Below are 27,635 nucleotides of genomic sequence, written 5' to 3' on the forward strand. Positions count from 1 at the left end.
GCCTCAGGAGCAACCATGAACATTTGTTAATAGAAAAGATAGCAGTGTTTGGTTCAATTACATACATATAATGCTGACTCCAGAACAACTCCTTGCTCAACAATCACACAGCCTTATCCTCCCAGCGCTAATTCTATTCACTGTTTTCTATTTTGCTAATTCCCACTTCTTGTTCCTCTCAGTCCCAAGTAATTACAGTAGGAAAGAGAAAAAGCACCAGCACAATTCATCCGCGGCTATGACTTCAGCTGGCGTGCGTATCTGCTGAGCGTAGGGGAAAGGAGCTCCGGCACCAGAATATAAAACAACTATATCGGCTCTTCACTTACAGAGGCAGTCAACCTCATTAAAACCCAATTAGTGTTTCTTTGAGGTAAGGCCTGGTGCCCCACATCCCCCATCCCAACCCCAGGATTAAAGAATTTATTGGTTAAAGATCTCATATCTTTCATAGATGCAACTTGCTTGAAGTTTTCATTCAAAAAGCATTTGGTGTCCAGTGAGAGGTGTTGCCCTTGCAGTGGATAGACCAGTCCACCGGAGCTGGTTTTGCAGTGAATGGAAAACAGTTATTGCTTTCTATTATTCTATTATTATCTATTGCTTCCTGTATGCTGTTGTAGCGAAAAAAAATTCCCCTCGGGGATTAATAAAGTAACTACCTAACCTAACCTAACCTATTGTGCTTGCCTGAAGTAGATCTCTTAAGGGGGGCTGGTAGTGCACAATCTCGTGTTGGGACACAATTGAGGAGATTAGCACCAAATGTTTTGGGATGAGTGCCAACATCATGATAACAGCCCTGCTGTCCTCATTGGATCCTGAGTGTCTGAGATTTACTTTAATATGGAATTGATGTTTTAAAAACTTTCCACAACTCGTTGTTCATGTAACTACAGTTTGTAGAGCTTTAGCGCTAGACACTAAAATGATGAGATATTTTGGGGAAGAGTAAACTGCTGAGTTGAGTCCAGGCAAAATCCATTATCCCAACCTTTCCATACTTCATACTCACGTAAACCTGAGTACTCTGGTTTTTGAGTAACCAGGTTACAGCAATTTCTGATTTCTGTTGTAACCACGTTACTAAAGTTCATGAAATCATTGTGGGGGGGAAGTTGCAGGTGTCCTACCTCTGACCGGGGTCAAAATCCACATCAGAGAGGCATCAAAACATTCCTCGTTCTTATGTTACACTTTAAAGCCTCTGTGTGTAGAAATGTAATATAATACACATTTTTTCAAATTACTCTATGACAAACATTCAATCAAATAATACAGTATATGTTTACTAATTTCCTGTTGCAGTTGGCTCTCATTTATGATATCCTTGCTAACAAGTAATAGAGCATGCTTTTCCTGTTTTTCCTCAAACGCCCCCCCCACACATGATATATCCCAAATGATAGAGGTTTTTCTCCCTTAAAGAGGAGGGTTTTTTTTTCCCCCCCCCTAGCTTATGTGGGAATTGTTAAATTGTTGGGTTTCTCTGTATAATGCTGTAAAGTTCTGCTGTAAGGACTTTAATGTGTTAAGTGCCATGAAATAACCTGTGTTGTGATTGAATTGATAGGCAGTATCAAATCACCATTTCCCAGCATGCTTTCTTCCCAGCATGGTCTAACATTTCAGAATAAAGGAACCAAGTGATATAGGTCGAAATTAGCCCAGCTGTTCCAGACTGTTGCTCACAGCATCAGTTTTCTTTGCTGTGATTATAGTCTGGAAACCGTGCTCACATCAAGGTTTACTTTTACGGGTGGGCCAATCAGTTACCAGTGGGGGTGGCTCATTGCTATGATGTTGAAGTCAAGCATTTTTTTTTTCTCAATGTAGTTGCAGTGAAGGTAGAGTTTCAGCACATATGGAGGTCATTTCCAATTGGCTGAAGGCTGCTCCAATAGTTTCAGAATTAAACCCAATGTCTACACTCAGTAAGATGCAGCGACTGGAAACAATTTCATATGTAGAGTGCCAGGCCATAAACCATAAACCAAGATGGGAAGATGGTGTAAATACCAATCACAATCAGTAATGTTTGTCTGTGATATAATATGAAAGAAAAATTAGCAAACTGAAATGGTCTGTGACAAAAAGCCTACTTAAAAGTCTTATATTAGTAGCTTCTTCTTTTAACATTGTGTTAATTTTTCCTTATTCTATCTTGTAGCACATTGAAAGATTGACAATCCCAACCAACATCTAACAACAGTCAACTACTTTTGGTATTGACTATCAGAAATCATCCCAAGCTTGTAGATCTAATTGTGTGATGTGTGTTAAAAGTCAGGTCCTGAGGGTAGAAGATGATAACATCTGCATTGACTGAGATGCAGGTGATACAACATGTTAGATCACCCTCATTCATTGTGTGCGGCAGTCTTTTCTGCCTACCAGCCATCTTATAAAGAGGCACAGCTGGGTTTTCATACAGAACCATCCACCATCCCTCTGAAATCCTGCATGCTTCTGTGGGTTGTTTCATGCCCGAATCATGTCAACAGCACCCTAAAATATTAAAATATTCATCAGGGTTTGTTTATTTCTGTACTTTAAGCCAATTATCCTGTGTGGACTTCTGTTTTGAAACGTTGCGTTAGATGTTGTCGTGTGATAAAAATTTCCCTCAGGCGATATGTGTGCGAGTATGTGCGTAGTATAATGTTTGTTTGCCTGTTTTCTCTCTGCAGAGTTTCCCATGCCAAAGACTGAGTTGGTGCAGAAGTTTCATGTGCTGTATCTGGGTATGACTTCTGTGTCTCGACCTATAGGTAAAACTGAGCCCATGCACACACCATGAGACATTCTGCATTATGGGGTGAATTCCTCCATGTACTGTATCCCTGTTCACACTCACCTGTGTTTTGACCCCAGGTATGGACATCATAAATGGGGCCATAGAAAACCTTCTGTCCACCACAGGCAAAGAAGACTGGATTCCCGTCATACTGAGTATTGCTGACACTACTGTGGCTGTCATCAAAGAAAAGGCAAGGGGATTTTTGTTGCTATCCTGAGGACTAACAAATAAATAAAAGATGTGAATTTGCTTATCAATTAGGGAGGACGGTCTAATAAAGTTCAGATTTTCTTTGATGGCTGTACAGGAGGAGGAAGAGGAGGCACTGGTGGAGTGCCGTGTCCGTTTCTTGTCCTTCATGGGCGTGGGACGGGATGTGCATTCATTTGCCTTCATTATGGACACTGGGAGCCAGCATTTCCAGTGTCACGTGTTCTGGTGTGACCCCAATGCAGGCAGCGTGTCTGAGGCTGTGCAGGCTGCTTGTGTGGTAAGCTCGGGAAACTAAAGTATGAAAGTAAAACATTGTGGTTTTGTTAAATTCTGACTGACCTGAAGTAACTGGCTGCAGCGAGGTTCATGCTTTTTTTGGGGGGCATTTTTGTCTTTTTTGTCTTTACTGATTGGAACAGTGTAGAGGTAGACAGAAAACAAGAGAAGAGAGAGGGACATGGCATGCAACATGTCATCAGCTGGATTCTAACCGTGGCCCTTGACCCCGGTTACATAACTGTATCCTCTTCTCCCTCAGCTCCGGTACCAGAAGTGTCTGGTAGCACGGCCGCCCTCCCAGCGCGCTGGCTCCTCCTCCTCGCCTTCTGCGGACTCAGTGAGCCGGCGGGTGACCACCAGCGTGAAACGTGGTGTCCAGTCTCTCATAGACACTCTGAAACCCAAGAAACAGCCGTCAGAACTCCCCCAGCAATGACCGTCACCACTGACCACTGCACACCCCCTCCAGCCTGGAAGCCACTCACACTGTCACCACGACAACACCTAATCAGAACCAGCCATGGTAACCAATGATGTACATACAGTATAACAAACATCACTGCAGATAAAGGAAAAAAGAGTGATCCTTAAATATGCCTGAAGATTCAAGAAAAAAAAAAAAGAAAGAAAACTCACCTGTTTTGTTTGAAGGGGTGGAAAAGCTGCTGTCACTGGTTGAACTTTGACCTTTGAACTCTGCTTTGTCCAAGTGGAACACACCTCCTATATGTGGATTTCTGAGGTAAATGGATTACTCAATCAAGCACTCTACAGAGAGGATTACCGAGAGGAAAAATAGAAATATAAAATTTCTATTCACAGAGTGGTTAAGGAGCCACTCATGGGTTTACTCGTTTTTCTTTCCGTCTCTGTTCCCTTCTGAACTCCTGGACTAGATGAGCTACAGTAGCCTTCCGGGATAGAAAAGGTGTCGCTCTGCTGTCATGGGAATTTGACAGGTGAATGAAGAGAAGCAACCAAGACCAGACCAGACGAAGAAGACCTGGCAGCTGCATGCAGCTGCCCACCAAATGGCATAAACATATTTTAGTCCCTTCAATGTGTGACAGACTTAGAAAAAGACAAAAACTTAACATCTCCTCAAAATGATGGATGAAGTGATTGTAATAATGAAGTGTATGTAAATGATTGTATGTAGGAAGAGAGAATTTAAGGGCAAAAAACGTGTAAGTATGAGGGAGAGGTGAGATGTTGGTGACAGAAAATGGGACAGAAGAGGGGTTTGATTTTGCATGTTTTCTTGATGGGGTACGTTTTATGTTGATTGATGAGTTAAGGGTCTCGATAAAAAGACTGGTGAAGACACAAAAAATAGATGCACAAGTCATCTCCACTTGACCATGGCTGGATTTACACTGGCACAAAAATAAATCTGGCCAATCCCCAACCCATACCTAAATACAAAGTACAATGAAGGATTGTAATTCAGTGATTTTTACTTTCCCTTCTTTAATAGATCAGTGAGAAAAAGTTAACACTTTTTAATGTATTTTTAAGCTTTAAATGTGTTCAGATTCAAATTTGTTTTGCAGAATATTGTAAAAAAAAAAAAAACCTTGACTTTAAAAGCTCAAGAATGTTGAATTGCTTTGGTTCAAACTTTACAAATTCCTCAGGAATCTGCAGATGCCCAAGATTTATGTAGGAACAAGAAATTCCAAATTCCGACTTTGACTTTGGCAGATGTGAAGCACTTGTGGCTATTTGAACAGCAGTAAACAATAAGTGTTCGCTGCACTTAGACTAGCTCAAATCTGTGCCATTCACTAAGGATTAACTACGTTTTCTCTTCCTCAGTAAATCCAGCCAGTTTACTCCTACTCACTGACTAAATAAACACACAAATACGCACTTCTAGCAGTAAAAAAAAAAAAAAAAAAAAAAAAAAAAGGCTGCTGTCACTGCTGTCAGAACTTTTTACAATGCTCCTGTTGCTCGGGGCCACCACCTGCACTCAACATGAACTCTGTGAATGCAGTCTAATCTAAATGGAAAAAAAACCTACACAAAACAAACAAGAGAGACGCTCTAAATCATTTCATTTCTATTCTACACCCATCTCTACACCGTGTAAATGTAATCTGTTGTGACAATAAATGCATTACCAAAAGGAAAAAAAGGAGCAGCCTTTTCAATGTCCTTTCAATTTTCAGGTCAGTGAAACCCCATGTAACAGTTATTCATTGTGTAGTGACATTGAAATGACATTGGCCCGGCCCCATAAATATATACAGTTTGATTAGAGTCTTACTGTGGCAAGGTTGTTCTTTATGGCACACAACGACACTATAATAATGACCTCGTAGTATAACAGGTAATAATGGCTCTAGAAGCACTAAAATTCACATGCTCTGTGTAATCTGGCAGTTCAATAACACTGTATACAGTTTCATGTTAGATTTAGATTCTGATGACTTTATTTTAGGAGCATTTGACATGCACATTTGCACTTCCTTAATAGTTAGTGAGATTTGTCTATGCCATCTTCGGAGTGACCACCACTGGAACAGGAGGGGGAAGGATTTTGAGCAGTTGTCTTCCAATTGCTGTAGCTGAAGGTGGGCCTGAATCCTGTTCGCCTGTGCTGGTGTGGGACGAAGTCGGGGAAGTGAACGGTAGGCAGTACTAGCACCACGGGCTTCAGCACCTCCTGTTGAGGTCGACGTAAACGGACAACTGGGACCACGGGGGTGGGAGGAGGAGCGGCAAGATGCAGGGCTGTGGTGAGGGAAGTAGTGGTGTCGAACATGGGGGTGTTGCTTTTAGGGGGTTTGTTAATTCCTGGTTTGGAGGATGAGTTGGCGTTTTCTTGTTTGGAGTTAGAGAAGGAGCTCGACACAGTGCTCCTTAGGGGTTGCTGAACTTTGGGTTTTCCTGAAGTGCAAAAGCACAATGAGAGAAGAGGAAGAGAACCAGATTTTGTAACTAAAGTAGAGAAAGCATTGTAAAAAGGGGATGAGGGACAATATGACATTACATGTTGAAGTATTTATCTTCAAACTAAACTTGAGTCCTTATTGTTCCTTATTGTCTGGTAAAATATCTAGTTACAGTCAGCAGCCAGTTAACTTAACCTAGTACAAAGACTGAACAGTAGAAGACAGCTAGCCTTGCTCGTCAAAGGTGAACAAAAGTCCCTTTCTGTATGTATTTAACAAACATATTCACTTTAGAGGTGCTTATGGCCGTGTTATATATTATAGTTGTTGGGACCCTTACAGAAAACCACATGAAAATCACATGCAAAAACATTTGTAAACACATCTATGTTTCCCGTGGGAAACGTGGTTTTGGAACATTTTCATGGTGTAATGTGTGAAGCCCATGTAGATTCCCATCTGAAAACTTTTCCACATATTTTCCTCAAGATGTCATATGTTGCACCATGTGATATACATGTATCATACATGTGGTCCAGGTGGAAAACATGGGACACTCATGTGTTTTTCTGTGAAGGGAGGCAGGCAAGCTGTGTCCTCGGTTCTACTTGTCATGCTCAGTTACTGTAGCTTTCATTAGCTTGGTTTTTAATAGACACATAGGAGAGTGGTATCAATCTTCGCTGTAAGAAAGCAAATAAGTGTATTTGCCAAAAATTGCCAAAGTTCTCCTTTAGTCAGCTGTATGTACCTTTAATTACATACAACTGACTTCAGAGACTGAAGTAATCGTACCCACCTTGTGATGACGGCCATGTGTTTGGAAATCCCTGATGTCCACAGAAAGCAGTGGCACTGTTACTGGTCTTGATCTGGTAGTTTTTGGACTGAACACCGACAGACAGGTTGGGCTGAGAGGAGCGACCATGGGCTGCTTTTTTCATCCTATTGGTGTGTCCGTTGGGCCCCTTTTTGTTGAGGTGGTTGGAGCTGATCCGGTCCAGTATTCCTTTGGCATTTGCCCTGGCAATGACTTTCTGTGGTTCCTCTTTGACCACTCTCTCAGGCTGTTGAGAAGTGACAAAGCAGTTACTTTAATTTTCTGAGAGATGACCAAATAATTGACCTACAAGGTACCAGATAACCTTAATAACTGTCATGACCACCTAAAATCCTGAGTCTTATTTAAGCAATATTACCCATTATTAGTATAGGGAGGAAGAGGAGAGGAGAGGTTTTCAAAGTCCTTTTATTTCACTATTGCAGGGAAGCAGAAATCACTCTTCAAGTAAAAACAAACAAACAAAATAACTAAAATAACGCATCAAAAAACAAATGAACAATCAATCACAATGATCAATATGTTCAGAAAGTCACCACCAGGTCTCCACCAACACCCACTGAGCACAAAATGTCCCCAATAGTCCACCTGTCCCTGAAGGCCTGTATGTTGTCCACCGTCTGATAGTAGGCGTGCTCCACCCTGAGTCGGGCCTTCAACAGTCCCTCCAGAACATTCACTGGATCCTCACTACCGGGACCCCGAGTCCGATTCCTGCGTGTCAGCCAGATAGCCAGCTTGGCAGAACCGGATAAAAGGTTCACCAGTATGTGGACAGCCTTCTTTTTTGTGCAATACTTTGGACCAAACATGAACAAAGTGAAAGAAAAGTTATCTCCACACCTCTGAAACCACCTTTTTAAAAAGTTCAAAGAGTGCTGAGAGCCGAGGACACTGAACAAATAAGTGTTCCAGGGTCTCAGTCTGACAGCAGAAACAACACTCCTCCCCCAGGTATGCTCTGTATCTGTTTGTAGCTATTGCCCCATGCACAACCCTCCGCTGGAGGTCTGCTGTCCGCTTTTCAACGGACAGTTGGTACAGGCACCTCCAGCTGCCCTTCGGGGAAACATCTGGGCCAAAGAACTCTGTCCACCTCGACTCCTTCAACCCCGCCAAAGAGCGCAAGTTCAGAACTTTAATGTAGATTTCATACATTACAAGAACTGCAGACAGAAGAAGAGAGAGGAGGACCAGTCAAGGAAAGAATGGAAAGATAATACTCCACTTCACGATGATAATGGTTGTAAAATGTCAAAGGTGAGGAAAATGAGGGACTGAGAATGAAAGAAGAGGAAATAATTAAGAGGGCGAAAAACTGGGAGGAGGAAAGGACGGAAAGATCAACTCAGGTCAGCTGATGGTTAACAACATATCAAGGGTCGTGTTCTGCAGGGGTCTGAAAGTTTTACTGTCCCCCTTTCAGACCCCTGTCTCCGACACAGACAAGCCAGCAAATGGCCCTAACATCTGTATTCCTACTTTCAGAAAGCCACCATGTCTTTGCTGCTGGCTGCAGGGTCACCTGCTGTCTCAGCAGCTAACTGCTATCCTCAATGACTGAATTATTCACAAGCAGAGTGTACACTATGGGGACAGGCAGCCTGTGTGAGTTTTGTGTGTATTTTGATGCAAATGCATAGAAGTGTTTATCTGTAAATCTGTGTAAACAGGTACGTTTGCATATATGAAGTGTGAAAGTGCATATGTGTGCACTTCGCACACGTGTGTAACTGTGTGTGTTATACACACTGAAGGTAAGGTAAATATGTTTTAGAAGCATCTCTGTGATGCAGTCTTTGGTGGACGCCCTGAACTTCATTGATGCTAACTCATACAGACAGGGGGCGCTGAATTATTCAACAGACACTCTCCCTTGCCTCCCTTTCTTCCCCCTCACCCCTGTAAATCTCACTTCCCCTCCATCTCCACGAACCAACTATGCCATACTCTGTAAATCTCTCATTTCCGTCCACACTCTGCCAAACTTAGCTGCCGCAGCATTTCCTGGAGCTGAACCCTTTCTGTTTCAATATTTACATCCAAAATCATTACATCCAATGTGTCTTGGCAACGACTTCCAAATTTATAAAACTCACCCTAAACCAAAAAGAAAACAAAGCCAAAATGAAAAGTGTAGGTCTCTGAATTTCCTATTAATGTTATACAAATTCCTTCTTAAGTAGGAGGGGTCACTGTGCTCTGCTTCTTCAGGCAATTAGGCCACAAACACATCACTTGAATGTCTTTATTGTCCCCAGCTGTTCCTGTATGGAGGGCTCATAAAGAACATTACTATGACAGACGATATAAGCCAGACAGCATTCAAATACTTATATAATTGCTATTTTTATGGCGCTTTTCAGAGTGCCACAATAACTTTTGATTAGCTGAGTTTATTGGCGGTAAGATGAAAAAAATCCTGTTTGAGGCACCATCACAGCAGTTTGATTATCTTTTCATTCCCATCTGCGGAGGAATAAAACATGATGGATGGCCAGAGAGAAACAGACGCTTCAGCGCGAGGGAGCTCCGTCACACCTCGTGGGGGTAAAGATGGCTTAATAATCCCATGCTGGCATCAAAAGCATAAGAGCAGATTTCATAATATTAGGGAGTATGCCATAAACGTGGCTACGCTGTGGATTATGAGGACATGGGGAAGACCACAGTCACAAAAACTTCATGAGACTCACTGCTGCACCTCGACCAACCCTGTAGATGGACTGTAACACACTGCACCTATTAGACCTGGAATCAGCTCCTGTAACAATCTACTATCTCTCTTAACAACCTGCTACAAACATTATACAGGCAGAGCAGGACAGCGGGACAGGCAAAGAGAGGAAGATGAAAGTAGATTGGAGAGTGGATGAGTTTGGCTGAAATAAAGGAGTGAGGGGGAGACTTTATTAAGCAATGAAAGCCTGTGACTAGAAAATACAATGGAGTCAGAGACAGAGAGTCTCCCAATCACCAGTGTTCATAAGAGCCAGAGAATTATCAGAAAGCTCCTCGAAGACACGGACATTGTTGAAATTGCCAGAATAAACTCAAATCCCTTCAAGGACACTTCAACTTCTTTCTTATTGTCAAGAGTAATTCACAAACATCTTTACCAACATATTCACACACAACAAAGTAAACTAGATCCAGTTTCTCGGTTTCCTCACTTGTTTTCTCCTTTTGGCTACAAAATCCAAGACCAACTCTTTATCTAACAGCATTCTCTGAAAGCCTGTCTCACTCCGTTTGTACACTGAACCTCATGTGGACTTAACCGTTTCTGTTTCTGAAGCTGTCCAAGACGATGCGCTCTATCTTCTGCTTTTTTCCCCATTTCAGCATTCATTCACGCTCCTTCTCCACCGACATTGTGGACCTCTCACTGTCACACTCCCTGTCTAGTTGCTGATTGGACAAGACACCTGAATCTGTGACCCAACATTCTCATTTTTCTAGTAGCCTGACCTCCTCACTTCTCTCCCTTGGTCTTTCTCGGCAGTTTGGCCAACTACCGGTCACAGGCTGCGATTTTCATTTTCACCTGATCTCGACTTCAATAGCGTGGTTCCCTCTGTACCTTCATCTTTCTGCCCAAGCAAAATAATAATTCAAAGGGTTCATGCTTCGGTTTCCCAGCGGTTGCTTGTTTTTGACAGATAGCAGGCAGTCCAGCCTGCCGCCATCATAATTCCCACACTTCACCAATTAAACTTACTTCACCCTGACTCGGTTGTGTCTGTTTGTATCCATAAGAGAGCCGAACCGTATGATAGTATTTCAGGACTCAGGGAGAGAAGAACGAGTGTTTCTGAGCAGACATAAATAATGGCTCATCCAGTGTTTCATTTCAGTGTATACGGTTTGTGTGTGCAAGAAACTATAGTCACATAAACTCACTGCACAGCACTTCGAAGACTGAACAATTTGTCAGGAAATCTTACAACAGTCAGCCATAAAACATCCGTCACACTGGAAAAGTCCACGGTCAGGTCCAGAGCTAATGATGGAACTTTTCTTTCACTTTAGACCGGATAGTTTGCTGTATTTTCTGAGGCAGCACCTAGAGGCCTGTAAGGAAAGTGCAGCTTTGTAAAATCTTATATTGGCTTCATCATTGAGCCCTGGGAGGTTGCTGCTGCCTGATGTGACATTTTATTTTAGATTTTTATATTATTATATTTACATTTTATATACATGTGCATGTGCACTTCAGCTGGCATCTTACATCAATCTTCATTTCTTGTGATCACAAATGTACTTAATAAAATATTAAAACTAACCACATCTACATGGTAGATCAGTTTAATGGTGCAATATATAATCATTTTTAAAAAAGACTACTGGGGGTGCAGATGTCATTTTTTGTTTGTAAATTCCTTAGCCACTGCTTGTTTTATGAGGTTTCTGCTTTAGTGATGCTTACCTCTCTGTTAAGAACAGCCAGAAAGCAGCCGTTACTGTGTTCTGAAGCCTCCAGTATGAAGAAGGGATCTGCGTCACCTGTGGCCTCTGCTTGTTCAGAGGCGCTGAAAGGGGAGGGGCTTGGCCTAGAGAAATCACACATTTCATACATACGCATGGGGGTACCTGCTAAAAATACAACTTCATACAGGAGTAATGATAACTGTGTATTATTGTTTAATACTTGGATTCCATAGTTAATTAATCAATTTGATCCAGATGTGTAGGTAAAGCCATTGTGATCCATACCAATAATACTACTTCTGTTCTATTTATGAAAGCCGGAGGCATTGCCAGCACACCAGGCCAGCTAGCTGCAGAGAGGAGTCAATCTTGATACATTCAAGTCAACAGGAATAGTAAACTTAAACAAGACTCAAGTTCTTAACCTCACAGCCACAAGGAAAAAAAAAAAAAATATTGAAAAAATAGGAAGGCAATATGTCTGGAAGCCGTTTGTTTTCTGGCTCCTACACAGCATTTAGAGGCATCAAATGGCACCTTTGATTATATTTTCACTGAATCTCCTTCAGTTCTTGCCTTGTGCTGATGCTTTGACAGAAGCCTCTCTAAAGGGAGGCAGACAAACACCTCAGAAAGCTGACTGACAGCAAGGCAAACAGACAAACATGAAAAGACATTGACTGAGATGGATACAGAAAGCACACTAGGGTACGGAGACTGACGCTGACCTGAAGATCCCTTGTTTTGGTTCCCCCTCCTGGTCTGAGCTGACTTCGGCTTGCTGCAGGGCTCTGCTCACCACGTCCACGTTCTCCTCTGGACATGACGAACAGGTGGAGTACACGACTGCCACAACTTTGGGGACTACACACAAAAAATCAAACACGCATCAACTTCAATTTTTTTTTTTTCATCTCTTTAAAAAACAATTACATTTGATTATCATACTGAGCCACACTCCTCATCAAGTGCTCCCTTTGAAGAAATGGGCTCTTGAATATTAATTTGCCATTCTTCTTTTTGCATGTACGTTGTACATTGCTCAATTTATTTAACTGCTGCTGGCTTGTAGATTTGTTAGGCTGTTGGCAGTTTGACTTTTTTCATTTAGCTTTGATTTTTTTCTAGCTCACTAATTATAGCCAGACAGAAACAATTAACACTGAGCTGATAACAAATAAAGCCTGCTTAGATGCAGCAAATCAGGTCTAAACAAAAGTGAAATATAACTGGTTGGGAAGAGAGACAAGAAAACAAAGGGACTGAGGCATGAGACCAAAAAGTTTGTCAGGTGTCCTGAGGTGGGTGTGTTGCTCCACAACAGACATTAAAAGCTGCATGTGTGTGTGTGTGTGTGTGTGTGTGTGTGTGTGTGTGTGTGTGTGTGTGTGTGTGTGTGTGTGTGTGTGTGTGTGTGTGTGTCTGCATGAGCATTAGTCTATGCACGTGGCTACATGGAGACTCTAAAATAAGACCATTGACTGAACCGAGCCATGGCACTCAATACACACCACCCATTAATTAGCAGTCCAAATAGAACGTATTTACACTGGCAAAAACTAGACGAGGGCTGATCGATGGCAATGTGATTAGAGAAGCTGGTTTACATTGCCCCCAACCAAGATACTCCACCTGTTTGATGAATGTAACCCTGACCAGACAGACAGGAGAGCACAGAACAGTACAAGACAGACTGAAGCTACTGAGTGTAGCTCATGGATATCGATTAAAACTAAATGGAATAACATTTAACTTATAGAATAGAACTGAGTAGAAGTGTAACATCTGCAAAAAATACAATATGATATGACTTAACAAAGCAGGTGCTTCTACCATGTTCAGTTTTCTACACAAAGCAGAATTACTAATTACTTGTTTAGAATATGCAAAAAAAAATGGTGCAGAAGACTGTGGCTGACCAGCACAGAGCAACATTAGCATTCCTAATTAAGACTCAGACGATCTCCAAGGAACCCAACAGACTTCAGGCTAGTGGCATATGAGATTAGATAATTAGGAAGTGTAGGCTTCATTGTGTCAGAGAGGTGAGAGAGGCTCCACGCTTGAGACTGAGTGGTGTATGTGGTGCACATGTGTGTGTGTGTGTGTGTGTGTGTGTGTGTGTGTGTGTGTGTGCGTGTGTGTGTGTGTGTGTGTGTGTGCGTGTGTGTGCGCGTGCGCGTGTGTGTGTGTGTGTGTACATGAGATCCGGTGGTTGTACACTCACACTTCAAGGCATGATCAATATCCTTCCTCTGCTGTGCTACCAAGGATTCCAGTTTGCTCTGCGCTATGGTGCCTTGGGAGAGGTCCTGCAGCAAGTCTGTGTCTGAGAAAACAAAGAAGGAGAGTAGAATATCAATTTTATGAATTGCCTTTTTTAATAGGGTGCATAAACAACTCGAATAAAAATTACATTCATATATGTCGATAGACGGGTTTGACTGGAAATGTAAATTGTTATACATAGCAATGCTCTCTATCATCTCTTGTAAATGCGTAAAAAAAAATATTTCGGTAACTAATCCTTCTTTGACAGATTTTTTTCAATGTGAAAATGTTCTCTTTTTACATTAAATGAGCAAAATGATGCTCATCAATACATTTTGCTGCATCTAAACCCCTTAATTACAACTTTGCTCTTAAATCTTAGTATTTTTTTTGCTTTAGACAAAAAATAACACTATTACTTGAAAGTATTAAAGTCATATTTTTCTGACAGCCTTTTAATGGATGCAGTAGTAAGAACTGTGCAGGGTAAAGAATATGTAAAATTAACATTTAAAGAATATGAGTTTGCATACTTAATTTCTTGCAGTATGTATGCACAGCATGCTGATTTTTCTACCCTAAGACACAGTATGTTTCTCTGCTCTGTTCCATTATGGACACATTCGGGTGTCGTGTAGACTAGGTTACAATGTGTATTTCTAAAATTCACAGTTTATGTGCACAGATCACTACCTCGATGTTCTTGCAGTATGAACTCGATCGGGTTGCTGACTGCAGACACAGAACATCTGGGGGTCAGCAGGATAACGCGCACCTTTTGAAGCCGCTGGTCATCACCATCCAAAGACTGGAAGACTTGCTTTATCAGCTTCACATCTAAGGAGCACACACACACAATGTGATGATAATGAGCTCAATCAGTGACCCACATTTTCCCTGTGTTTATATTCTATTCACAAAGTCCCACAATATATCTATTACCCTGCCTGAAGGCATGTTTTGCAATTATAAAAATGTCAGTTTTGTACTGTACCATAATTTTCCTCCAGACAAGCCGAGCTGTCAGTATAAAAATATTTACATAAAGCTCAGCAGACACTACCTGAATTAAAGCACACTGATTACATAAACTGTAAAAGTCTCTGGGAACAACTAACTTTTTTTTTTTTTTTTTCACCAAAACTCAATCAAACTAAATCATTGTTGTAGTTTGTCAGCCCCCAAAAACACCTGTCAACATTTGAATTAATAACCATTGTGACAAGACCAACATGCCACATTCAGTCAATATACTGTGCTCCCATCTCTCTCTGTTTATCTCCTCTTTTGTTTTGTAATTCAAACACACAAACAAATACTGGCAACGCTCTTATGGAAACATCCATTTTGTGCTTACTCTCACAGCCCATGGCGGAGACTGCGAGCTTTAGCTCCTCCCTCTGAGCGTCCGTGCGATCGCTGACACAAACGTAGACTGTGGGCCTGTTTGGGCCTTTGCCTTTATGTTTCTCCGCCATTAGGGAGGCAGTGTGGGAGACTGTGAGGCCGGAAAAGGAGCCCACCATAAGAACGTCTCCTTCATCTGGTAACAGGCAGCACACTGCATTTGGGCCCAGGCTGCAAGACTTATCCTACAGGCACAGTGAGTGAAAGCATTAGACTTCAACCTAAAACTTCAAGATCCAGATTTACAGCAACACTCTTAACAGACGAGACATAAACTAAGATAAGATGGACAAAGAAGGGTGGATGATAAAACAGGAGAGAGAAAGTGTGATGGAGGCACATAAACTGAAAGAAGGAGAGATGATTAATTAGCCACTGGTGTTGAATATGATGATTGAATTTGGCCGCAAAATCTGATTTAATAGTGTTGTGGTGCTGTGCGCTGCTTAAAGTTTGTGTGGCAGATTGACTTTTATGGAGGAGAAATTGAATCATTTAACTGTCCTCTGCTCCCAAACAGGATAATTCTGGATGGCTCAAAGTGACGTATGGTGATATAAGTGGAAGTGAGGTGAAATATTTGTATCTGGGCAAACTAATCTTAGTTGACATGAGGGATCTCAAGCTTATAATCAATTTGAGCAAGTCCATTACCGAAGTGTGAGCATGTATATCAAAGAAGATTGATGGGGCTGAACAGATTTCCACGGCAACATTAAAGTCTACAGAGAGGAGGCTACTCCTTGTTAGAAACCTCCTCTCTGTGGGCAGCTGTTGTACTGCTGTTGTACCTGGATGATGAGTTTGTGGTCACTAAGCAGCTTGGTGGAGTACAGCTCAGCTCTCAGCTGAGCAGGGAATACCAGTGTATCCCCACAGTGGGGATCCTGGCAGAAGGTCTGGCCCTCCAACTGCCCGATAGATTGCACCTGGGAGAAGCCTGCACTCTTCAGCACACTTTGAATCTCATCAAGACTGGAAGCAAAGGAGAGGAGGAGCAAGGAGAGTGAAGCCCAAGAGGAGGGATCAGGGAAGAAGGTAAGAGGTGGGAGAAAGAAGAAGTCTGTCATCATAGATAATAATAGTGTGTAGAATTGCTTAGCGGCCTTTAAAAAGACTTTAAAAGTAATATGTGCTGTAAAAGCCACACCATCAGTCCCAACAGGTGACCTTTACAGTCCCAGAGCTGGGCGAGGGGTGTCGCTGATTGAATCTGTCTACAGCAGCAGGATTTACACCTTACTGAATCAGCCTGTTGGGGCGCATGTAAGAAAACTCATTGGCAAGCGCACACACACACACACACACACACACACACACACATATACACACATTTGGTCATTTAATTGAATGTCAACTGGGCACCTGGCCCATAAAACATTGGGCAGCACCCAAGTTAAAGGCCTGAGTGTGAATGTGTGTGTGTGTGTGTGTGTGTGTGGATGCTTGCACACACACATCCTGTATATGCTTACAGTGCATTCCTGTGTTTATGTACAGGTGTATACGTACAGGTGAGTGTTATGTGCTTCTGAGTGTGTAAGTGTGCGCTCTCTGTATGCTCAGTTGACCTGCTTTTCTGTGCGTTGACCCATGTGTATATTGGAAGGTTGCTTGATCGCTCCTGCTTCTTCCTCACACTGTCCGGCAGGATGTATTCAATGGACGGGAGATCACGTTTGATCCTGCAGCGGGCCAAAGAGGCTGCCAGTTTGGTTTTGAACCTGTGTACAACACAAACAAAACAAACAAAACAAGATTTTTTTTTTTTTTTTACCTAGTCTCTCAAATTCCTGAATTTGTACTTCATTCAATCCACCCCCAGTTGAATGAGTGGAATTTTTTTTTATTTTTTTTTTTTTTTTTTTTTTTCATGCGCTCTGTTATTTCTCTTCCCCTACCTGAGGAGGTAGTTCTCCACATCTCTAACTTCCTGTATGATCTCCCCCCCCTGGAGTTCCCGTTGGAGGAACTTCCTGTCCTGGAAGTCACAGAGCATGACGGCAACAAGGCTCATCTGATCATCTGGCTGGAGAATGAGAGCAAAAGTTACAGTTAATTGGTGATTTCCATTTTAAAACGAGAACAAAAAAGCAGGAACAGAAATGGAAGCGACAAACTTCTCATTTTGATAACATGGCTGAGGAACGAGTATGTATTTTTTGAATGGTTACATCTAAAAAGTCAGCATTTGGTCCATATTTAGAATTTCCAACCAATGGTGAATTTGAGAAAGTATTTTAATTACCTCAGCGCAGGTATAATGCAGTGATGCTATTTATCTGTATTGATTTCGAGACTAAACTGTATCTACTACAAAAAGGTACACACACAGCTCAAGGATGTCCTGCCATGACCCAACTTCTGCCACTTAATTAAACCTAGGAAGAAGCCCTGGTTGTGCCTCTAGCTCTCCTCTACAATTATCTCTCTCCCTTCAACTCTCCAACTTCTCCCCCTCTCTCTCTCTCCCATATCTATGCCCCCACCTACACCATGCCCCCTCCCCCTCCTCCCACCTCTCTCTCTCGCTCTCTCTCTCTAACTCCACCTCCCTCTCCCATTACTTACTGCCAGATGGTGTTCCATGACAGCAACAGCTTGCCACATCCTTACTACTGGGTGTAATGGGCAGGGAAGCTAGAACCCTACATGGGTTTATACTGCAGCTAAGAAATTAGCCAGCACTCATTATTCAGTCCAGAGGCTTTCGGTTTAATTTTTGGAAAAGGTTGATTTCTGAGATGGGTTGTGGGACTCCACTTTTCCTCTCTCGTCTTCCCTCACTACCTAAAGCTCCACTTGCCCTTTACCAAGGTTAAACCGTTGGGTGTGGGAAAATTCCCAGTCACCGAGCTGCCTGGCAACTGTCCCAAGATGGGAAACAGGCCGAAAGTAAACATGCCAGCTCTGTTTAGCCAACTCTCATTCAAGGCACGTACATAAGAATTTGACTTTGGACTCACTTAATCTGCAATTTAATTTTAATGTTAGTGGTATTGTTAATGTTAATGCTGAACTCAGGACGAGCTTGGCCAATGGTTAAATTTAGCTGGGTATCGTGAAAAAAATCAGTTGAGTTTTATAGCTAAGGCAAATGCAACACATAGTATTGTCATTGTCAGAATAACGACTTAATTGTCAGTTAAGCAGACCAAACTCAGTATAAAATATTCTGGATGTAAGTTTTGACGTGATTAAAGTTTTATGTGGCTCATTTTACACAGGGAGTGGACCTATGCAATGTTAAATGTGGCTTTCTGCCTAATATGTTTGCCTCATCAGATTTTACATCATCATTCAGGCTACAATAATTCCTCCATTCACGGCATGCAGACTTCATTTTCTCCCTTTATTGTGATCGAATGTGCTTCAGGCTCCAAGTCTATCTATATCCTCATTTTTCATTCTACTTCTCTTTTTTTTTTTTCCTACCAATACCCTCATGTTCCCACTTTTTTTACGTCCGCCTATTCTCTCTCATTCACCTCTGTGTCCTCTCTCTGTCAAGGTTGAACTTTATAGATGCCAGCAGTGTAAAAGAAGGTGAGAGCCAGTTCTAAAAACAGTCTCACTGTGTCTGGGTTTTATTGTCTAGCTAGAGGGATGCAGAATAACGACCTGCCACCAACACATAGGGGGAGCCATTCATTTCACCCAGGACCATATTTCATGTGGCTACACTGCAGGCGTACATCTGTGTGTATGTGGGAATCGCACCGCGAACACACATCGGTGTGTATTGATGTGTGTCTCTGTGTGTTTAGGCTCTCGCTGAAGTAGACATCGGTCGTCTACGATCTGTACCCTCAATGACAGCTCTGTTTTCTGTTTACACATCCACCACCTCTTTACTCGTCTCCCGTAGCAGCTCGCCAGGCACACAGTGGATCTGTATTCTGTGCATGTTTTATCACCATCCAGAATGTTAGCGAAGCAGCTTAAGCAGCCTTCCTCTTTCCACAGCTTCTTTTATGTGGGGTGTTAAAAGTAGAGCAAAAGCACATGCGAATCTCCTCCAGAGGATACCTCCTCATTTAGGTAGCAGGGTGTTCTTCTGCTAACAGCGGCAGGTTCACGGTCATACTAGGAATCTTTTTCTTTTTCTTTTTTTTTTTTTACGACTACACAACATCATAACATGCGTTGGTTCTAAGACAGATGTAGGACAGGGAGCGCGGAGAATACACGCACACGCCACATACAAACACGCTGTCTCCGGGTTGTTACAGCATTTTTATTTCATCACTCATTAATAGGTTGTTTTGCTTGAGAGTAGCAATAAAGGAAAGGCACACAGCAGGATGTGTTCTGCTACATAGTATCTTTTTTTATACAATTTTTGTTACTCCAAAGGGGGTGATTGTCAATGATTAGGGTAGGAAATATAGACCAAAAAGGTGCTTTTTGAGTTGATGAAAGGAACATATGAGTGTAATAGGTACATCAACATAACTGTTACTGATCAGAAATCTAGAGAACAGAACAAAGAGCAGGTGGAGTACATGAACGGCAAGATGTGAATACAGGAGAGTGTTAAGGAAAACAGTAAGATAAATAAAACTATACATGGGGGAGGGGGGGGTAGCAAGGTAAACTCATAACATTTTAATCTAGCCTTTCTCAGAATTAAAAAGTCATATTGAAAGTAACATAATGTTGACATACACCAAGGGATTATAGCCTACATGTTCACTTCACCTAAACTACTGCTGTATTAAGAAATACTGCCCCTATACAACTCACTTACCATTGGCTGAGTGAGGTAAAAGCAGCTGTCAGTCATGATGTCCTCCAGCAGTTCTTGATCTGCACAGAAACAGAGTAAAACAAGGTTAAATAGCGGGATGGAAATGTAATAATGGGGGGAGGGGTGTTCAATTGCTAACTATGTGTGAATAATGATGATGCGTATTAGTGCATCTTTTATATCAGCGTCTAATTAACCATGTAAACCATTGAGATAGAGGCACAAGAAATTACTCCTATTTATTAATTGGTCCAATACATGCTACAAAGGACAAAACCATATCGGATGATGAAAACATGTTTAGCATAAGAGTGAAAAGAGATTAAGACAGAGAGGAAGAGAGGCTCCTAAAGGCAACCCCAAATGATGGTGATTTCATTTTAAAAGATAATTCAATTAGATGGGGGGTGGGGTGGAGGGGGAAGGGTAATTTCCCGTGATTAAATGCTTATTTGGTGCTTAATTAGGCCTAATTCGATTCTTCGTTTTGCCTCCTTTCTTTCATGTATTGTTTCTGTGGTGAATGGGTTTTTAAAATTGAAGCGCTAATGACATCAAGGATGGCTGAAGTGATAAACGGGATACATCTAAACATGATGAATGGAACCAAATGCAAGAGGCTTGCATGCTTTTTATACCATGGAATGTGTTAATGTGATTTATGTTGCCTTCTTTATTTTATTAATCACCTGTTACTTTAAAAATGATACTGTTGTGACTTGTGGGACTGACGTGACAGTCTTATTTTACACTTTTATATTATATACTGTAGATGCAGGCCTTATTCTTAAAACAAAATCTATCATCTGCAGAGTTTCTTGAGAGTATTCCTTTTTTTTTTTTTACCAGACTACAAAATTAAACTTTGCTTGAGCTCCTGTATCAGTTGAAGACTGAATGAAGAGACTTTGAATTGTTAAAAGGTGAGAGCTGCCTATCAGATATTTATGTATGTGTGGCTTGTAGCGTTTTTTTACTCAAATACCCTGGCTTCATATCATAAAAGCAGCAACTGGCTTGCGAACCAACAGGATACTTTCTCACGAAATATACATAAAAACTAACAGACTTTTGGCCTCTCCTATTCGATATGCAGAGACAGCAACACTATCCAGTCTATCATGTCAGGATCAAGGAACAGCTGCTTCCAAAGTTACTCTGCAGGTAGTGTATTTGCTCACTACACACTGTAAATGGAAATAGGATCATTTCTCTAATGTGGATGTGTGTCTAGCGAGATTGGAAAACTCCTCTTTTATGTTACTGCACAGGAGTAAGTAACAAGTGGAAATTAGATGTATGTTTCTGTATGTTTGAAACCACAGGTTTTGAAATTGATATGCAGTGTGTCTACCATATGTGGGGTTGCCCGTTTGGGTAATTCCTATTCTTAACAGGCTGCAAATAAGAAGTAAGCCCAGAGCCCATCCACCACAACACCATGGAAATCACAGATACTGCTGTTAACTTATCACATCACAAATCATGCCAAATGGTGCTCTGGGTCTCAGCCAAGGCGTACACTGGGCACCCCTGTAGTGTGTAAACACTACAGACAAACACACATATCTGCATGCAGGTACACACACACACACACACACACACACACACACACACACACACACACACACACACACACACACACACATACACACATACACACACACATCTGGGTACACAAACAAATGTTTTCACACAATACAGCTTATCTTTGATTGAAGAAACACAGGCACACACAATCAGCAGTGCTCTAATTTATAGCTGATATAAGTCAATAAACTTTACAATTGGGGCCATTACTGCAGAAGGCCTTAAAGATAAGCCCTTGAGAAATAAACACAGTGCACACTGCAAAACAGATCCTAGAGGGAGCCATGACGGTCGGGTATGTAGAGGTCAAAGTCGTCCACACACTATGAATCACTTACAGGAGACGCCTTCAAACAGCAGACGCAGGGATGAATTTCTCAAATCTGACATTGACATGCAACAATTTCACAAAAAATGTGCCCTCAATCAGCAGGAGGCACTATTCATCGCAGAGGTTGTGTGTTGTGTGGCTTCCATCCAGTTATTACACAATGAGCAGTGACTGATGGTGGCTCTGGTCAAACGAATCCTTAGTGTGAGAGCCAGACCTGAATGCAGTCTCTTTTTCTCTTCTGCCAGGTCTTTGTCTCACAATGTTCTGCATCAGTACACCCAATTGCACATTAATCTATCAGTGGACAGGCCAAAAAAAGGTACCGGTCGTAAGTTATACATTCACCTTTAGGCTGAATGGTTAATCTGTCTCACACATTATGCACCTGCACAATTTAATATTTGCTGAAGCATTCTGGTCGTAGCTGCTCTGATTGTGGTCAAGGACAAAAAAGACAGTCTTTCTCTCTCCCATGCTCCCAAGTCCAGCATAACACAAAGTGGTCCAACAGCAGCCTCAGTCATTTGACAAGTCAGGCTGGACAGAACGGACAATGAGGCAGAAATACTCAGAGGAGTAGCCAGCAAAAAGAAAGAGGGAAGCAGGGAAAGAGGAGGAGAGGGGAGGGGGGGGCTTTCATGGCTAGCGACAAGGTCAGCTCAATTTCTGCCAGTAAAGACTCACAAAAATGACTTTACCCAACTTCCCATTAGCATATACTGCACCTCAAGCTATGAGAGCACAAGGTATGGCCAATCAACAAGATATGAAACCTTGACAATATAATCTGCCTGTAGGTCAGTAATCTAGCAGATATGCACTCAGATATGGAACCAATGCTTCTTAAAGAGACAAATGAGGTCACAGTGATAGAAAAACCCAGAAGATATATATATATATATATATATAGAAAGGAGTCAGATTGAAGTGTGAGAGGAGAGGGAGGGAAGGGAAGGAAAAAAAATCAGACTATTTGTCATTTGGGTAACTTCAGCTTTGTCTTTAAATGTCAAATATACACCAGGGAAACATCATAACCAACTCCAAGTCCATATTTCATTAATAGCTGACAATCACAGTGGCAGACAAGTCTGTGTCCTCGGCCACCAGCATGCAGCTTACAGAGTAACGCTTTTGTTTTAAGCAGATAAGAGTTTTATAAGCACAAGATCAATATCAGTGCTCATTGGCATTTTGCTCTGCATGTTTTTTGCTGCTGATGCATTTTCTTCTTTAGGTTAACAAATGACCTCAGCTCAATTTTGGATCAGTCTTTGCAAGGCAGGGCACAGATGACATGTCTTGTGTGTGTGCGTGCGTGCGTGCGTGCGTGCGCGTGTGTGTGTGTCAATAGCAAATCAATTTCTGCACCAAAAGTCGGCATATATTCCAAGAGGAATAGGAGGAAAGATAAACAGTTGGCTTCCAGGCTGTCATTTCATCCACACCCAGTTTCACCACACAGAAAACGAGAGAGAAATTACTCACATGTGACCAAAATACAAATGTGATCAAGGTAAGTCATGTATCTATAAGAGAATTACTGTATGAAACATTAGCACAAGTTACACTCTGTGTTGCAGTGATGTACTGAGAAATTGACCAAATTAATCTACTGTAAAAGTGATTCAGCCTCTGAAACACATCACAACTCTGTATGTTCCCAACACAACCATGGTCATTATAAAAAAAAACAACAGTAGAATTAGAGAAACCAGTGGATTAATCTCTTCTATAAATAATCATTTTATAAATTCCTCAGTGGTGACTACTCGGCTTTTCCTCTCTTTAAATTATCAGAATTGTCTGGTTGAAATTCTAAAACTGAATACCAGAAATGTCTGACACCAGGGATGGGAACTGTAGAGAAGGACTGTACTAACAAAGCACTGATAAGACTGAGGAATGTTTGTCTTTGAAATAAGCTCTTAACAAAAAAAGGATGCAGTTTAAAAGAAAATGAGGCACTGTCATTCTTCTGAATTCCAGCAGGTCATCTTTCCACCGCAGAGTTCGTGCTCTTATCCGAATTTACTTCTTTCCTACAGTAAAGCCAAATTTGTGGATGAGTGTATACAGGCATCCTTTCAGACAAAGAAAAACCAGGATGAAGGATGGAATCAATGTTCTGGCAATAAGAACTCCGAGTTCTCTCTTATTATCCTTAGCAATCTGGTCAATTTCACCTGATAATGTAAGTACTATGACCTGGAGCTGTAAAACTAATATAAGTTCCTTCGACGAGGTGCCGGAGCTTGTGATGGTGGATATTTCTGAGGTGATCTGCATTAACAGCGGGACATGTAGGTCTGAGGTTTATCAAGGTTCAGTCGGAGGATCGCGAGAAGGAACAAAATCACTCATGGCTACGGGGTGTTCCTACTACCTGACCTCTCCATCCACTGAGAACACATTAAATCAATTCCAGCCAGCTGCCTGCATCGCCACTTCGCTCGCCTCCACCTCCCTTATCGCCATGGTGATTACACACCCCTGTGACTTCGGTCACCCAGACCCCACCCTAGTCCCTGAAAACAGATTATGGGCCAAATTGATTTGTAGCATCACACAGAATTCCCCCTGGTCATTCAAGCATTTTTTTTTTCTCTTATATTTGCCCTTCATCAATCTATCTACATCCAATTCTACCTGTCAATTAACTTCACCAGCGCTATTCATTCTAATTTCAGGTGGTTTGTCTGCCTGGAATCAAATAGGTGTTACTTGCAATTTCAAGCACCTGAAATGAATCAAAATAGGAGTTGCTGAACAGCCTCTCCTGATGTCTTCACTCCAGACTTGTCCAAAACACAGCACGTAGGCGTATAACAGTTAGCAGTCAGCTTCACCTGTGAGCCAGTTTTCATCACGGTTAAGCCAACATAGTTTTAATATAGGCCCTGTGGAAATGTAGTTTAATATATGGTTCTTTTTTTTCTTATGTTTTATTTTTGTGGGGGTTTTTTTTATATTTATTTTATCAATAAAACAGGTTGGTTGTTTTCATATTTTATCCAAGGGCAGATTTCATATTATCTCCGAGACAGTTACAGCAGCTCATGATCGTATTTTTTCACACAAAACAAAGAGAAAAATGTATGTTGTATGTTTCACTGACAGACTTAAAACATTATACAGAAGGTTATCCACCCTCAGCAAACTGTTTCATTTGGGTTTGAAATGCAAATCATTCTATACTCAGATGTTACAAGGTCATGGTTGCTGGTATTTACATGAACCTTATATTTACATTTTTACCCTCAGTAGACTTGTGAAAACTCAGCTGAAGGTAAAAAAAACAAACTATGAAAGGAGAAACTTTAGTGGCTGGGGTGCGAGTATTTTTTGTTGACGGGCCAGATTTGGCCCACGGTCTGCTTCTTGCCTTTGATGCTTATTAGGTTGTCGATGTGGGAAAAGTAATAAAGAATGAGGATTCAACAAATCCAGGAACCTCGGGCTACCAGTGACTAACAAACTTACATTTAAGTGTGCTGAAGGCCAGCTCATAAGCTGCACGTTGCGCCTCCTCATTTTTGACATCAGGCAAGGGGAGCCCTCTCCCTGTGCCGTAATTCACCAACCGTTGTGCAGCAGGCTTCGCTCGGTGGCTATTCTGGAAGATAACTGAGGCCACCAGGTAGACTCTGTCTGGGAAGCCCAGCTGACTTTGGCCGGTGATTTTGGGCTCTGGAGAAGCGACAGGGATGTCACTGTCGGCTGGATCATCCTGCGAGGTCAGGTCTCCGCTGCCTGCGGTCTTGGAGTCAGCCATTTTTGTCTTGCACGTGTAAGGTCGACTGAGAGGTCGTCCAGGGTTTTTGTTTTTCACCATCTTCTCGGAGATGTGTTTTATCTCTGACACCTAAAAAACATGGCATAAAATTAAACCATTCAGAATTTGCGGCTCTGAGATAAATTTATGATTTTAAGTTTGCTTTTCTGTAGTTTGTCCAGAAATATGCAGTGTGAACCAGTGTGCAATTATGCTTAAAACAATATTTTTACATAATAGAAATAGATTGGACATTTGACTTCTCCCTAGTAAGATACATTTCAGGGCATAATTGGGTTAAGAAGTTAAATAAATGATTTTGGAAATTATAAATATTATTGCAAAACGTGTGCAGCCCAATAGGTGACACTAAAAGCCAGCAGTGGAGTGTATCTAAGTACATTTACTCAAGTACTGAACTTAATTACAGTACTACTTCTACGCCACTACATCTGAGGCAAATATTGTACTTTTACTCCACATTTGTCTGACAGCTTCAGTTACCATTACTCTAGAATACAACTTCTGACATTAATCATGAGCCACTGAAAACCATCTACAAATTAATTTTGAATTGTTCTGATAAACGGAAGTATCAAATATTTGTTCATGGGTGGAGAAAATTCTACTACTTACGAAATAAAAAAAAATAAAAAACTTGGATTAGCAGGAATATGCATCTTCACAAAGCTGAAAACAAGAGTTTCTCTGAGCTTTTTGACATTTTAAAGATACATGGTTCTTACAGGACATTGACGCTACACTATTTTACATTACTGTAGATAAACTAACCAACAGTTAAAGTTACTACCTTAAATTCTGCAGCAGTAAAATGCCCATTAATGCAGCAGCAATATTAATCCAAAAACATCATAAAGCATTTGCTGCATCGCTTTTGATACTTTAAGTAAATTTTGCTGATAACACTTAATTTATAGTAGATTAATTTTATTTAAGAGCGGTTCTGAATGCAGGAATATTTACTTGTCTATATTCAATGTGATATCAGTAGGCTACTTAAATAAAGGACCTGAATACTTCTGTCCAACACTTCTAAAAACTGAGATTTATAGCCGCGGTAAAAAGTGTAAAGTTTAAAACTTGTTTGTTTACAATGGATTAATCTATATAATGCTTTTGGCATTAAATTTGAACAAACATTAGCTGATCACTTTTGAAAATGACAAACCAAAGCACACCACGACACTGATTCAACCGCGTTACTTTCTGCAGCAGCACAGCTGAGAATAATTCCGTGTGATGGATTTTTACCTTATAAGAAGCGTGTTCTGTTTTCTTTTTGAAAAATACTGTACTCGTGTGCATGATTCTCCATATTTTCCATCTGACCGTTTCTGGGAGTTTCTGTTGTTCCTTCGCAAAAGTTTTGACCGCCAATAAACTATCTTCTTAAAAAAAACAAAAACAAAAAACCCCGGTCCGTCATAAGGTGTCCTCACGGATGTTTACTGCAAGCCCCGCTCCTATCCCTCAGCTTTCTTTATCGGCAATGCGGCCTACTATAAAACGAACAGGGCAGCGTCTCCACTCAAAAACAAACTTTCTGAATGTCTGTCAACATCGCGGAGCACTTTGGGATTAGCGCGTTTCTGGTCACCATGGCAACCGCACGCTCATTTTCAAGGTCCCGCTCTTCACGGATGAAGAACTAATCTCTTTAACGCCGGACGGTCCTCCGTCTCTGAGGAGGCACCGGGGGGGCTTTGTCACGAGTTTTACACAGCGTTATGTCAGAAAGCTAATGACAGAACTGTAATGCTGGTGGATCACTTGCAGATGGCACACAGCTGCTGTTTCCAAACTGCGGTTCATGAAGGAAGGGGGCATCCAAACCTCTACGATCCGCAGGCAGGGGCGTAACTAAAACGGTATGGGGCCCCCCGTGCACAGTGGCTGCCACTAGGCCCCTCCACTTCCCTGCTGCATCCCTCCCGTCTCATTTATTATTTAGCTATTTATTTAGCCAACCCTATTATTTATGTACTCAACATTTCAGTTTCTACATCAATGTAGCCTGTTGTTA

The 27,635-nt window shown here is 41.5% G+C and overlaps 2 protein-coding genes across 7 annotated transcripts in view; one reads left to right on the top strand and one right to left on the bottom strand.

Moving 5' to 3' along the window:
• The window catches only part of LOC138211355 (amyloid beta precursor protein binding family B member 2), a 39,613-nt gene extending 34,181 nt beyond the window's left edge, over positions 1-5,432 (top strand). For all 5 annotated transcript variants that reach the window (XM_069171159.1, XM_069171161.1, XM_069171162.1 and 2 more), the window contains 4 exons: positions 2,691-2,771; positions 2,875-2,990; positions 3,108-3,290; positions 3,552-5,432. In XM_069171159.1, coding sequence (XP_069027260.1) covers positions 2,691-2,771; positions 2,875-2,990; positions 3,108-3,290; positions 3,552-3,728 — 557 coding nt within the window. In that variant the 3' untranslated portion in view covers positions 3,729-5,432. The remainder of the gene's footprint in view (positions 1-2,690; positions 2,772-2,874; positions 2,991-3,107; positions 3,291-3,551) is intronic.
• Positions 5,433-5,524: 92 nt separating this feature from the next.
• Positions 5,525-27,635, bottom strand: part of LOC138211353 (putative methyltransferase NSUN7) — a 33,956-nt gene continuing 11,845 nt past the window's right edge. For both annotated transcript variants that reach the window (XM_069171156.1, XM_069171157.1), the window contains 12 exons: positions 25,300-25,681; positions 19,893-19,951; positions 17,044-17,171; positions 16,714-16,866; positions 15,934-16,117; positions 15,093-15,327; positions 14,429-14,572; positions 13,692-13,793; positions 12,193-12,328; positions 11,463-11,586; positions 6,992-7,259; positions 5,525-6,187 (listed from right to left, as the gene is read on the bottom strand). In XM_069171156.1, the coding sequence (XP_069027257.1) occupies positions 5,775-6,187; positions 6,992-7,259; positions 11,463-11,586; positions 12,193-12,328; positions 13,692-13,793; positions 14,429-14,572; positions 15,093-15,327; positions 15,934-16,117; positions 16,714-16,866; positions 17,044-17,171; positions 19,893-19,951; positions 25,300-25,681 (2,328 nt within the window). In that variant the 3' untranslated portion in view covers positions 5,525-5,774. The remainder of the gene's footprint in view (positions 6,188-6,991; positions 7,260-11,462; positions 11,587-12,192; positions 12,329-13,691; positions 13,794-14,428; positions 14,573-15,092; positions 15,328-15,933; positions 16,118-16,713; positions 16,867-17,043; positions 17,172-19,892; positions 19,952-25,299; positions 25,682-27,635) is intronic.

This window comes from Embiotoca jacksoni, unplaced genomic scaffold, assembly GCF_022577435.1.
Source record: "Embiotoca jacksoni isolate LCO1_2020_lvr unplaced genomic scaffold, fEmbJac1.0.p SCAF_5, whole genome shotgun sequence".
NCBI lineage: Eukaryota > Metazoa > Chordata > Actinopteri > Embiotocidae > Embiotoca > Embiotoca jacksoni.